The sequence below is a fragment of the Procambarus clarkii genome, chromosome 59 (genome assembly GCF_040958095.1).
Source record: "Procambarus clarkii isolate CNS0578487 chromosome 59, FALCON_Pclarkii_2.0, whole genome shotgun sequence".
Taxonomy (NCBI): Eukaryota; Metazoa; Arthropoda; class Malacostraca; order Decapoda; family Cambaridae; genus Procambarus; species Procambarus clarkii.
The window spans coordinates 24,907,828-24,919,893 of NC_091208.1; the positions used below are offsets into that span (position 1 = coordinate 24,907,828).

Sequence of the window (12,066 nt, forward strand, 5' to 3'; positions counted from 1 at the left end):
TTCAAGAGGCGTTTGTGTCAGTGTCTTTTTTTTTCTTGTACACAATAAAAATGCATTATCATATTACATACTCTACCTATATATTACTTCTCTACTAAAAAATACTGTAATTCATAAATTTACCTTATTGTTGAAGTTATGTCCATCATGAAGTTTCGTGAAGTTGTGAATGCTCTACATTAAATACGTACTGCAGTGCATTATGCCGTTAGCACTGTGTTGATTAAAAGTAGTTCTGCTGCTGTACTACAATACAGTTTATGAAAACTATTGTACACTAAAATTACTGCAACTTTAATTTTAACACTGTGTACACACTTAAATTTAACACTTGTTCTAACTGTTCATGCTGCACACGATGTTTTTAGATGTTTGCATCAGCTTTGCTGGTGCTCGCTGCTGCTGTGGGTTCAGCTGCTTCTGAGCTGGTGCTGGCTGCTGTTGTACCAGTGCTGGGTACAACTGTGCTTGTGCTGGGTACGGCTGTTGTACCAGTGCTGGGTACAACTGTGCTCGTGCTGGGTACGGCTGTTCTCGTGCTGGGTACGGCTGTTCTCGTGCTGGGTTCGGCTGTTCTCGTGCTTGGTACGGCTGTTCTCTTGCTGGGTACGGCTATTCTCTTGCTGGGTACGGCTGTTCTCGTGCTGGGTACGGCTTTTCTCGTGCTGGGTATGGCTGTTCTTGTGCTGGGTACGGCTGTTCTCGTGCTGGGTACAGCTGTTCTCATGCTGGGTACGGCTGTTCTCGTGCTGGGTACGGCTGTTCTTGTGCTGGGTACAGCTGTTCTCGTGCTGGTTGATTTTCTGCTACTAGTTCTTGCAAAATATTGCTTCATTTTTGGCATTAATAAGGCACTATTAGTAAGCCCCTGAGACATTTTGTTTTATAACCAAAGAGCTGTAGTAAAAAAATGGTCAATTCCACGATTATTCTTCCACCGGCGGATAAATACTGTACGTCAATCACAGACAAAGCTAAGGGCACTGGGTGCATACTGTTAAACGCAGACTAAGTCTATACGTACACCCTTCAGTAGGCTGGTGTTTAAGCCTGATCCAGTAATATAAATTTCTCTTAAATATTCGATTTACATCAAATTATATATTTTTGGGTTATATATTTAGTTTAGCAACATTATTACAATAATAAGAGCTATAAAAAATACTTATTTTGGAACTGATTTATTAATTTTATTATTTCGAAGCCGTAGGTCACTGAACTGTGGCGACGAAATCGAACAAAACACTGCCTGGTGTTGTGTTCGATTTCCAGTAACATATATTTCTCTCAAATATTCAATTTACATCAAATTATATATTTTTGGGTTACATATTTAGTTTAGCAACATTATTACGATAATAAGAGCTATAAAAAATACTTTGGAACTGATTTATTAATTTTATTATTTCGAAGCCGTAGATCGCTGAACTGTGGCGACGAAATCGAACACAATAAGCATGGTGTTGTAAGGACAGGGATTAGACCTGTCCACTTGTGCTGGAGTTGTGCTGCCAATAACATGAATAATTTCTCAAATAGGAGATATCTATCTTATTACAGTATAGTTTTGGTTTTATTTAGTTTAGTTTAATTAGGATTATAAAGAGTTATTAAAACACCAGTTTTAGAAATGATTTATTAATGTGAAACGCTCAAAGCCATGGGTCACTGAACTATGACAACACAGACGAAAGTGAGTGAAACCTCACTGTAAAGTGAGGTTTACTGTACAGTATTCCCTTATCTGTCCACCCTCACTCGTCTTGTTTCATCACAGAAAATATATATAAGAAGATTTCAACATATTAGCTAGCTATTCACGCTTCAGCCTTTAAATAAATTTACAAAGATATGTGTGCCACAAATCGGTGAACGAAATCATTGAAACTCAATCGTCCACTTGTGTGGACGACTCTGGCTGGTGTTTAGTTAATATGCGTCACTTCTTGTGGACCATTCTGGCTGGTGTTTGGTTCATATGATTCACTTGTTGTGTGGTCCACTTGTGTGATCCAACTTGTCTTATGAAGGAATTATTAATTGTAATCTGTGATAGAATGAAACAGTTTTCCACCACTCTGTGAACTCTGTCCCAACATCGTAAGCTTGTGAATCACTTGTGGTCCACTTGTGTGGTCCACTTGTGTGGTCCACTTCTGTGGTACATTTGTGTGATCCAACTTGTCATATGAAGGAATTATTAATTGTAATCTGATGGTATGGTAAAGTTTTCTACCACTGTGAACTCTGTCCCAACATCGTAAGCTTGTGAACCACTTGTGGACCATATGTGCGGTCCACTTGTGTGGTCCACTTGTGTGATTGAACTTGTTATATGAAGGAATTAATAATTGTAATCTGTGATAGAATGTGAAAGTTTTCCACCAATCTGTGAACTCTGTCTCGACATCGTAAGCAAATCCGAACATCCCCCGCTTCGGCGAACCATTGTTCGTTGAACTGGGTGAGTAAATCCGGCCTGAAAAGTGTGCGAACTAGCCGGAGATTCGTTGAATCGGGGTACGTTGAATCGAGGTTGTACTGTAATGAAACGCCATTTTCTGGGTGAGACCCGGCATCCCTCCCTCCCTCCCTCCAGTCTGCGGTTTTTCGTGTGTTTTGACATTCAGCCTCAGAACTGGGGTGTGGATTGCCGGCACAGTAGGTCTAGGGCTTCCCCTTCCCCCTCCTGGGGAGGGGAGAGCTGCACAGACGGTGGCTCAACAACGGTTGACATCACACTAGTTTGCTCGTTTTTGTTTGGGGAGTTCTATCCAATTGTTCAGCTTTTGGTAGCAATATTTTCACCAGAATAGGGGTTTGTTTTGGAATGCTTACCTTTCTGGGTGCCTGACCCAGTCGATAGCAGACATAGAATGCTTCCAACCACACGGGAGTTTCTATAGGCCATTGCTCCCCATGCCTCTCTGAGGGGGCCAGGTTCTGACTCGTGGTCCTCGGTAGGCCTTAAGAACTCCATACACATGACTGATGCCAAAGTCTGACATTAGCATATCAGGCTGGATAGCTCTGGGAAACCTCCGGGTCTCACCCAGGAAATGGCGTTTCATTACATTCAACGCTGGTTTTTTGATGTTTGTAAATGGAAATGTACAAAGTGTTGCATTTAATTATATTTTCAGGCTCTAGTCAGAAGGTGTTGGAAATGGCTCGGCAGGGACTTCACTAGGAATAATAAGGTAGGAGACTTGTTGGTTTTAGATATACAGGTACATGCACATAGATTAAAATAACTACTACTACTACTAATAATAATGAGAAAATCCGTAGGAACCATGATAAGGGTTCGAACCTGTGCGGTGGGTGTTCCTATGCATACGCACTAGCGATTAGACCATGACATGGTCTAGCCTTGACCATGACATGGTTTAGCCTTGACCATGACATGGTCTAGTCTTGACCATGACATGGTCTAGTCACTAGCACGTGTGTGTGGGAACACCCACCAAATAGGTTCCAGTCCTCATCATGCCTCCTACGAATTTTTTCATTGATGCAGTCACATTAGTGTGATTACTCTCTGTGTATTGAAAGAGAAGTGTTAGAGGTAGAATATGCCCAGATAACAGAACCAGAGTGGATTGTGTGAAAATCCTGGTTTGGCTTAAGTGGAAGCCTCATAAAACCCTTGTGATCTCAGTAGAATTGCAGGTTGCAATTGTTTTAACCATGTCGTGGTCCAGTCGCTAGCACGTGTGTGAGAGATTAACCTTAACCACCGCATAGGTTTGAACCCTCATCACGGCTCATACAGATTTTCTTATCGATGCAGTCACGTTAGTGTGATTACTATCTGTGTAATATTAATAATAATAATAATAATAATAATAATAATAATAATAATAATAATAATCACACAGAAATTACACAGAAATCACACTAGTGTGATATATGTCAATGAGAAAATCCAATAGAGCTGTGAGGTGGTCCAGTGGTAGAGTATGCGACATTCAATGTCATGGTCGTAGGTTCGCACCACCTCACAGCCCAAATGGATTTTCTCAATTATAATAATACAGTGACACCTCAGCTTACAAATGCCCCTCTTTACAAACTTTTTGGGTTACAAGCCCAATTTCTTCGTAAAATCCGAATCGGGTTGTGAACTTTGTCTCGGGGTAACGTAGTTTGTTGATACGCGTATGGCCGACCTAGCGCGTAGTGGTACAGCGACTGCACCTCAGTTTACTAGTGCTTCCCGCCTAATGACAATCGCGTTTGAATTCTTTGTAAAGAATTTCAGTGTTTTTCTGATTTTTGGGTATTTGAACATAAAAGTTATTATTACAGCTGTATTATATATCTTGCCATGGGTCCCAAGAAAGTCAGTAGTAAGTTTCAACTTATGGAAATACATGTGAGGATGATCATAGAGGAAAACAAGTCTTTATGAAAAGGTTCTTAACATTTTCATGCTCCCGGCAATCGAGAAAAAAACTGGCCCCTTGTGCGCACGGCGTTTTGGGCAATCGAGCAGCAACACTGAAAAGTGTATACTCTTTTTCACTGTCCTGACCTTAATTTTCGATGTACGTATTTCATTTTTGTAGCAATGTGTTTGCAATAGAATGTTCTAGCAGAACATGTGTATAAAATATCACCAAAGCATGAGTTAGACCAGCACCAAATAAAGAACTACGTCGATCACTAGCTGTGAGCGCCAAACAGCGATGAAATGTTTCTACTCTTTTTCAGGGTTGTCAACTCCACACTTGTCCTACAGCATTAAATTTGGTATCACTGAGATCGCAATAAAATTCCCTACGTGGACATATGCATATAAGTGTAGAATCATGGTTACAGCCCACCCGCAAGAGTGTGGGAAATGGCCGAAGTGTTACCCGTTACCACACACCCGACGACACATCAGCGAGACCCTTATTGAAAAGTGTATACTGTTTTCACTGTTCTGACCTTACTGCAACCCGTTAGCCACACCTGCGACACCCGAAAAAAACTTAATGAAGTTTCCCGTTTACTTATACTGTAGAAGTTTATGTGATACATTGTTCATTTTCGTATCAAATTAGTCGCAATAAAATTGTCTACAAAACCTATAAAACATAATATCTTATTTATAAAAACTTATACAAAGTATGTGTACTTTGTCGTGTCAACAATACAATAGGCTGACCACGTGATCATGGCACCCTGTCCATGTAGGCCGGGGTGCCATGCGGCCTATTGGGGAGAATGGGAATTTCATGGCGCGCATTTTGAAATTATCCCCAAGTCGATCAGATAAAAAATGGATTTTATAGAAATATTTTTTCTCGTGACTCATGAGCGAGTCAGTTACGCGGACTCAAGAGAAAAATTGGTGCCGCTCTCGAGTGGCATGAATGCGCGAAAGTGTTATTAATTAATGAGACAAACAAGCACTGAGCCACAACCAGGTCCTAGTGGTATGCAGGCAAAATGTAGAAGAGAGTAGTACCCCAAAGAAGTCATTACTGCCTAATGTTATAATGGAAGGGGACTTTCCTTCCAAACACTAACACCTCTCCTCCTCTTCCCCCTCCTTTCCTCACCGTCTTCCATATGCCAACAAGAGTCATCAATAAAGGTAAGCAATAACTTGTACATACTTTAGTACAAAAGATTTGGGTGAATTAGGTATAAAATTTACTTTGAAGTTAATATTTGTGGGAGTGGAATGGATTAACTCAATTTACGTTATTACTTACTGGAAAATATGCCTCAATTTACGAATTTTTGGGTTACGAATCGTCTCTGGGAACGGATTAAATCCGTAAGCTGAGGTATCACCTCAGCTGAGGAAGCTGAGGCAGCTGAGGGTAAGCTGAGGGAGCCGGTCGGCCAAGCGGACAGCACACTGGACTTGTGATCCTGTGGTCTTGGGTTCGATCCCGGGCACTGGCGAGAAACAATGGGCAGAGTTTCTTTCACCCTATGCCCCTGTTACCTAGCAGTAAAATAGGTACCTGGGTGTTAGTCAGCTGTCACGGGCTGCTTCCTGGGGGTGGAGGCCTGGTCGAGGACCGGGCCGCAGGGACACTAAATCCCCGAAATCATCTCAAGATAACCTCAAGATAGATCACTGTACATACTGAGAACCCTTCACATACCAGAGACCACGAGGCAGAGTCTGGTTCCCTCAGAGAGGAGCAGGGAGCAATGGCCTATGAACACTCTACATTTAGAGTATGTCATACTTGCCATCGACCAGGGAGGGCACCCAGAAAGATAGGCGAAACAATACAAACTCCAAGCTGATGAAAATTGCAACCTACATCCAAGCAAAACAAAATAACTCTCCCAAAAAGAAAACAAACATGGAGTACCTCATTCAACTAGTGCATTCACTCATTAGTGCCTCAACCCCCCTCCAAAAGGTGGGGGGGGGGGGAAAAGGGGGCTGGCTCAGGCGAGCCGACAGATCACCACCACTAGTTCTCGACTGATTTGCCTGGTGGTCAGACATTACCTCTGGCTTCGCTTTCCTGTTCTGGAATTTGTGTGGCTATTCCATTAGTGTGTGTGGTGTGGTGTGGTGGCCAGGTGTTTATTTGTATGCGAGGCTTTCCAGGGTTATCTTCCCTGGGGCGTTTGGGACTACATCGTTTGACGTAGGCTTCGCTGTTGGGGTACATTGGGGGTCTTGGGCTTTTCGTCTTGTCCCGGGTAGGGAGTGATTTATTGCTGGACAAGGCACACTGTGGCCAATGCAGCTTGTACACTTGGCGGCCAACTTTTCTCTCTGGCTTCCAGAGTTTGTGTGACTTTGTATATTTTTTTTTTTTTTGTATTCTAGCATTTTTGCTTTTCTTTCCAGGGAAGGTTTGCCTAGCTTCTCATTAATTTTGCCTAGGTAGTGTTGGTAGTCCTCCTCTGTTGCCCTCAAGGTTTCATGACTGCTACTGGTGGTCAGTTTGCCTGCTAATAGACAGGACTCAACTGGCTTAGTTAGCCCAGTGGCTGGGTTTCTCGTAGGACTTACTTTCCCTTGTGGGCCATGGAAATCCCCATTAGGCTCGGAGTTACCATGAGTGTGTCTTCCGAGTCCTCTCTTGCCTTGTGCGAGGTTGAAGGTTGTTCATTGCCCCTGCCTCGGGGAGGCAATCATCCATACTGTCTCTGTCATGCTGTCTGTTGGGTCGGTGACACCTACGACCTGGAGTCTTGCGGGATTTGTTTTCCGCTTGTGCTCCAGTTTACCCATTCTTTACCTGAAGATCTCAGGGATCCGGCGGCAGCTGCATTGCATGCTAGGTTTTCATTGTTGCAATGAGCCAGGTTGTCGCCTGTTTGGAAGCCCTGGAGCTGCCCTGCCTGGGTTTTAGGGACTAGGATTTGGGGGTGTTGGTTGTTTCGATCTTGGTTCAGTCCATGTCCTCACTTCTTTCCCAGGTGGGCATGGTTCGCCCTGCGTTTACTCATCTGCTTCTGGCTCCCAAACATCTGAGGGTTTCAAAGTCAAGGCTGGGTTGAGCCCGATTTGCTTCCAGAAGGCTCTGTTTCTGTTGGCATTGGCTCCTGGTGGTCTGATAGGTGAGCGTCATGCTCTCCTCCGGTGCAGGGGTTTAAGCTCTTTCAGTCCTGGTGGTGTTCACCTAGTTGTACTCACCTAGTTGTGCTTGCGGGGGTTGAGCTTTGTCTCTTTGGTCCCGCCTCTCAACCGTCAATTAACTGGTGTACAGATTCCTGAGCCTACTGGGCTCTATCATACCTATATTTGAAACTGTGTATGGAGTCAGCCTCCACCACATCACTTCGTAGTGCATTACATTTATTAACTACAGTACTCTGACACTGAAAAAATTCTTTCTAACGTCTCTGTGGCTCATCTGGCTACTAAGTTTCCACCTGTGTCCCTTTGTTCGTGTTCCACCCGTGCTGAAGCATTTGTCTTTGTCCACCCTGTCAATTCGCCTGAGAATTTTGTAGGTGGTTATCCTACAAAATAATCGTATGGTCAGTTTGTTCGGTTGCAGCCATCTCCTCCTTTTCTAGCAACGAACGAGAAGGCGGCTTTTTGGAGGGGCCCTTGGGTCATTGTTGCTTGGTTGGTCTGGCCAGGGGTGCATCGAGTGTTGTGTCTGGTTGTGACGCTTCACGGTTATCTGTGCGCCTCGGCCTCTGTGACCGGGGACGCGCTTTGGGTTAATCCGGTTTCCCTCGTTCCCTGTTCCAGGGCTCCGGTCTTCCAGGTTTGCTTGCAGGGCTATTAAGTCTAGCAAGCCTGCGGTCTACCCTCATGCCCATGACGTTCGTAAGTTTGCTGCTTTTGCTGCCATGTTTGGCAACATATCTTGGGCTGACATTCGGGCACGGGGGTTTTGGAGGTTGAACAGGGTCCTGGCCGCCCATTATCTGGTCAGTATTCCTGGTCCCAGTCGTTCGTGTGTGGCTTTGGGTGACAGGTTGCAACCAGTTGTTGACTTCAAGTTGATGTGTGCATGGTGGCTGCCTCTCGGGCAAGTCCCTCTTTTACTTGTATTTGGTTAAGTAGCTCCAGGAAGCCGAAGGGACTCTCCACAGAAAACTAGCGTTGAATATAATGAAACGCCATTTTCTAGGTGAGCCCCGAAGGCTCCCTGGCACCTTCCTCCCTCCATTCGGAGGTATTGTTTTGCTTTTGATGCTCAGCCTTTGAACTGAAGGTGTGAGTAGGCTGCACAGGGGGGTCCGGGGCTCTCCTCTTCCCCTCCAGGGTAGTGGAGAGGAGGGCTGCACGGACAAGCGACACAGCAGCGGTGAGTGATGTTTGCTTGTTTGCTTGTTTTCTTATGTTTTGGAGGTGAGTTTTAGGTAAGTTCTGTCTCTCTATTCAGTCGTCAGTTACAATTTCTTACCAGGTGGGGTCTTTTTGTTATGCCTACCTTTCTGGGTGCCTAACCCCAGTTGATGGCAGACATGGAATGCTCCCAAATACACGGGGGTTTCTATAGGCCATTGCTCCCTGTGCCTCTCTGAGGGGGCCAAGTTCTGGTTTGTGGTCCCTGGTAGGCAGAACTTCATTGACTGATGCCCCAGACTAATACAGTGGTACCTCAGCTTACAAATTTAATCTAGTCCCAGAGACAGTTGATAAACCGAAAATTCGTAAACCGAGGCAAATTTTTCCATAAGAAATAATGTAAACAGAATTAATCCATTCCACACTCCCAGAGAAATTAACTTCAAAGTAAATTTTATACCTAACTCACCCAAATCTTTAGTACTAAAGTATGTACAAGTTATTGCTTACCTTTATTGATGACTAACACATAATTTTGACTGAATTAATAACAACTTTTGAACATCCTCAAGTGTTTGTGTTATTTGTTTAGTGATTGTTGATACTCCTTTTGCCAGTTTAGCACTCATAATGTCCTTTTTCTTAGCAATTACAGTGCATATCGTTGACATAGATTTGTTGTACTGCCTAGCTAGTTCAACAACCCGTGTACCATTTTCATGTTAACAAATGATCTCTTGTTTTTCCTCTATGGTCATTCTCACATGTGTTTTCTTGGCTTGAACCTTACCACTGGCTTTCTTAGGACCCATGTCAAAATATAGAATAATAACTTTTATGTTCACATATCCAAAAAAAAAAAAAAAAAACACTGAAGTTCTTTACAAAGAATTCGGGCGCAATTCTCACTAGGTGAGAGGCACTGGTAAACTGAAGCGCGGCCGCTGTACCACCACATGCTAGGTTGGCCATACCGTATATCAACAAACTTCGTTTCCCCGAGGCAAAGTTCGTAACCCGATTTGAATTTTACAAAGAAATTAGGCTCGTAACCCAAAAAGTTCATAAAGATAGACATTCGTAAGCCGAGGTGTCACTGTATAGCGTATATCAGTACGATAGCTCCAGGGAGCCTCCGAGGCTCACCCTGAAAATGGCATTTCATTACATTCAACGCTAATTTTTTACTCATATTTTCACATAACCATGATAAACCATGAAACCCTTTAGCCATCCATCACTATACACAATCCTCACAAATCTTCATCTACTGATAAAAAATTCTTTTCCCTCTCCTTAATCAGTCATCGTCGCACTAATTTCACCTCGTCAACATTTTTTAAGCAAGCATTAGTGGGTACTTTTCTTTTACATATTGCTACATCATTCTCGCCTTTAATACAACAGGTAAAGATCTTATCTTTAGATTTCAACATAGCAAGGTAAGGAAGCATTAAGAGTGGTTGTGTTAACTTTTGTAGTGCACATGACACTCCTAGGAATGCCAGTTCCACTTCCTTTATAAGTTTTAATTTTTTTTTTTTTTCAAAATATATCACATTTTCTCTTAGTTTCACAGCCTGTTGAAATCTAAATCAACAGATTTCCTGCATTTCTTAAAGCCATAGTGATGGAATGCAATGTATTTTCAGAAGAATAAAAATGGACCGAGTTGATGGGGCAGATGCAGAGGTGGTACAGAGGTTTAGACAGCTGCCACAGGATACTGGCCTCTTGAGTGTCAAAGGTGGTGGGGAGCAGGTGAGATGACTGGTCAGTCATTTGCACAGTTGAAATAATCGGACATTTGAAACTTGAACCAGAGGATTGACCAGTTGCTTGTAGGTATAAAATTACTGTATGAACAAGTTTATACAAAAGTTCATTACAGTATAATAAAAATAATAAAAATACAAGTCTTTAGGTGTCTCTTTGTTATTTTAAATACCATGTTTTGGTAATGATTTTCCATGATAATAAATTCTTACAATTAATGCATTTGGTTTTATATGCACATTGTAATGGTAAACAACATTAAATGTTTTCACAGAATGAATTATTATGAACTGATGACATGAGAGGAAATTCATTTATGAAGTGACAGTTATCGAATAGGTTCTTTAATTTAGAATTCAGTTTTCAGTCAAAACTTGACAATGTTTGTTGGTTAGCATCTGAAAGCTCTCAAAATTTTTTATGGGAATTGAGAATTGTTTATTTTTACAAACTTACGCTATGAATTTTATGCAGTGTAATGTAACTTGTTGGCCTTTTATTGTACAAATTCAATTATATGGTAGCTAATAAAAATATAAGAATATTTCTAGTCAAAGAATATTTGATAAAATTATAATGGTTTATATTAAAAAGATTATAGCTCAGTGTTAAATTAAGTGATTATAATAATAATATTGATAATGGAATGTTTTAAATAAAATTTTAATCACATTTGTACCAATGTAATACTTTATTATCCATTCAATTCTAACATATATTTTTGACTGAAGCCCACAATGCGGTAGTAAGAACTACCGGTAAATATTTAAGATATTAAATATTTCAGTAATATGTAAAGACAAATTTTGGGTTTATTTTAATGATTTAACCCTTAGACCGCGCATAATACTGTGCATATTGGGGATCTGGTAGTGAAAAATATTCAAATTATGTAAAAAAATAACTTTAAAATGTTAAACAAATCTCCAACTCAAAACTTGAAAACTTTCGTGAAACTTTCATCAAAATATTTTCAGAAATTGATTTTAGACGAATTTTAAAAAATAAGAACATTTTATTGATAAGGAGAACAGCTTCTGATAACTGGAACTGAAGAATTATGCAGTAATAAAGAGATGCAAGCATCTCTTGCAGGATCTGTGAGAGACTGCGGGATCTGTGTGAGGGCAGTAGCACTCCTAGCTTGCATTCCTTTCGACCATGTTGTGGCACAATAGACTAAGGCGCATCTGGGATCATCCCGGATGTAAGTTCAAACCTTCATCACGGCCCCGTCTGGATTTGACCATAGTGAATACTTCATACCTAAGACTAATACAAATTAGAGGTATTATCAGACAACATTACCTGTGACAAGGTAATTGAGGAAAGGAAGACAAAGCACATACCAGTGAATCTGTACGCAGGTACAATGTGGCTGCAGCTGGCAATCCTAATCATTATGGACGAAGAGGAAGGTGACCGCAGCAGAGAATCAGTAATAGCAAGAATTTGTCTTGGATACAATTATCCATGGCGATTTGGGATGGAAACAACAGCTGAGCAGCAGAGTTGCAGAACTTGGTGAGAGTGATGGACAACGCCTTACCTACTACCTGAGAGAATGT

At 41.8% G+C, this 12,066-nt stretch overlaps 1 protein-coding gene across 5 annotated transcripts in view; it reads left to right on the forward strand.

The window, feature by feature from the left end:
* Nucleotides 1-3,200, forward strand: part of LOC123768229 (protein LZIC) — a 101,585-nt gene extending 98,385 nt beyond the window's left edge. For all 5 annotated transcript variants that reach the window (XM_045758688.2, XM_069307050.1, XM_045758691.2 and 2 more), the window contains one exon: nucleotides 3,144-3,200. In XM_045758688.2, coding sequence (XP_045614644.1) covers nucleotides 3,144-3,190 — 47 coding nt within the window. In that variant the 3' untranslated portion in view covers nucleotides 3,191-3,200. The remainder of the gene's footprint in view (nucleotides 1-3,143) is intronic.
* Nucleotides 3,201-12,066: the final 8,866 nt, after the last annotated feature.